This window comes from Triticum dicoccoides, chromosome 3A (assembly GCF_002162155.2).
Source record: "Triticum dicoccoides isolate Atlit2015 ecotype Zavitan chromosome 3A, WEW_v2.0, whole genome shotgun sequence".
Taxonomy (NCBI): Eukaryota; Viridiplantae; Streptophyta; class Magnoliopsida; order Poales; family Poaceae; genus Triticum; species Triticum dicoccoides.
The window spans coordinates 20,962,700-20,964,520 of NC_041384.1; the positions used below are offsets into that span (position 1 = coordinate 20,962,700).

Consider the following 1,821-nt stretch of genomic DNA (forward strand, 5'->3'; position numbering starts at 1 on the left):
GGTCATATAGGGTACGTACAAACTAATTGTGTGTTAGTATTGAGTAAGTCATAAGCTAGATGCACTGAGTCTTTTTCATTAAACCTGCAGGGTACAGACAATTCCAACAGAAGGCTAACTGCTCTAGATGGTGCGGGAACATAAGTATTCCGTTCCCATTCGGCCTAGGACACAAGTGTTCAGCAAGGATGTCGTTCCAGCTAAAATGTGCAAATTCAACGACGTCCACACTAAATTTCTATGCGCCGAGCTTCACGGAAAAGCATATTGAATACATAAATATCAACGAGGGGCTAGTTGGTATTACGTACTCAACCAATACTGAAGGTCAAACTGCTTTGATTGTAAGAGAGGACCCTGCGCTCTACATTGGCTTAGGGATATCAACATCTTTCCGATGGGCCGTTGCCAACTTAACATGCCAGGAAGCACAAGAGGACTTATCAAGATATGCATGTGTTAGCATTAATAGCACATGTTTGATTGTCAACTCGAGACATGGATACCCTGCCGGTTACCGTTGCAAATGTATGGCTGGCTATAAGGGGAATCCATACATCACAAACGGGTGTCAAGGTATTGTGCATGCTCACTCTATTACCTCTTGGTCTTGGAAGATAAGATGCAACAATTTTGCAGTGTTAATATAGACTTTGTGGTTTGTACAAATAAGGTAGAAAATAATTTTGACATTAAAGCATGTGTTACACTACTAAATATACCATGCATTGTGCTAATTTTTTATTTTCCATGTTTCATTGTTCCTACATAATAATGTGTCCCTGCCATTGCTTTTTTTTTCGAGCTTGATCATTTATACCATAGATTGAGTATAAATTCATATTTATGTGATGTAAAATGAGCTAATTGTTTTCTCTCTTTTCTACCTTTGGATCAAGATCTAAGTACGGACCTAACACCATAGGAAAAAATGAAAATAAAATATGTAAAGACATACATAATTTAGTTTCTATGAGCCAAAGTACTGATTGAAGCAAAATAATACAAACAAATGTACAAAGACTCAAAATTGCGGTATAGTTTGACTAAATGTATTTACCTCCCATGCTCCATTTTAGTTTCCAGGAGATATAGTAATTCTACATGACTAAAAAAAGTGAACAGATAAAACTAATATACATTAGTATGGAGTGAAATGCCTCACTGGTCCCTTAACTGAAAGAGATTCCACGCTTTAGGCCAACAACTCAAGAACCGATCTATTTAGGCCGTAAACTCATTGATTTGATCAAATAAAGCCAAAACCGATTAATGACGGGGAGAATCGCTCCCATTCCTGCCTGATCAGTGCTTCTTTGACCACTCACAAATTATCTATTTTTAAATTTATAAATTGGTCTCTTTTTTCTCACATACCATGCCATCGGTGTGTGGGTAAATTTTCTTCTTTTATGAAAAATATGCTTTTCATGGACTTGAACCTGTGATTTTGAGCATTAGTTCCCGCTTTCCGAACACTAAACCACAAACTTCTTTGTGTCATGTTATTCAGCCGACTCTATTTATTACTTCCTCCAATTGCAAATATGGACACCTAAGTTCGGCTTGTTGATTAAGGAAGTAATTATGTTGTTATTTTGTTTTATAACTATAGCTAATAATCACATGCCATAACTGAACAATTCTTAAATAAGAGATAGGTGGGTCTCCTCATTTCCCATGGCACCCAATAGCAAAAATATGGTCTTTTTCTTTATTCCCAGCTAATTGATTGGAAAAAGAGATACAAAAGGTAATTATAGAAGTTAGTTTGAAAGCGGTCAAAGGAACGCTGATGTGGCAGGCCCGCAGGCGGTCCCC

General features: G+C 37.2%; 1 protein-coding gene across 1 annotated transcript in view; it reads left to right on the forward strand.

Annotated features, from left to right (window-relative positions):
- Positions 1-1,821, forward strand: part of LOC119266767 (wall-associated receptor kinase-like 2) — a 6,791-nt gene that overhangs the window by 2,506 nt on the left and 2,464 nt on the right. Inside the window, exon 2 of the mRNA XM_037548048.1 lies at positions 91-576. Within this exon, the coding sequence (XP_037403945.1) occupies positions 91-576 (486 nt within the window). The remainder of the gene's footprint in view (positions 1-90; positions 577-1,821) is intronic.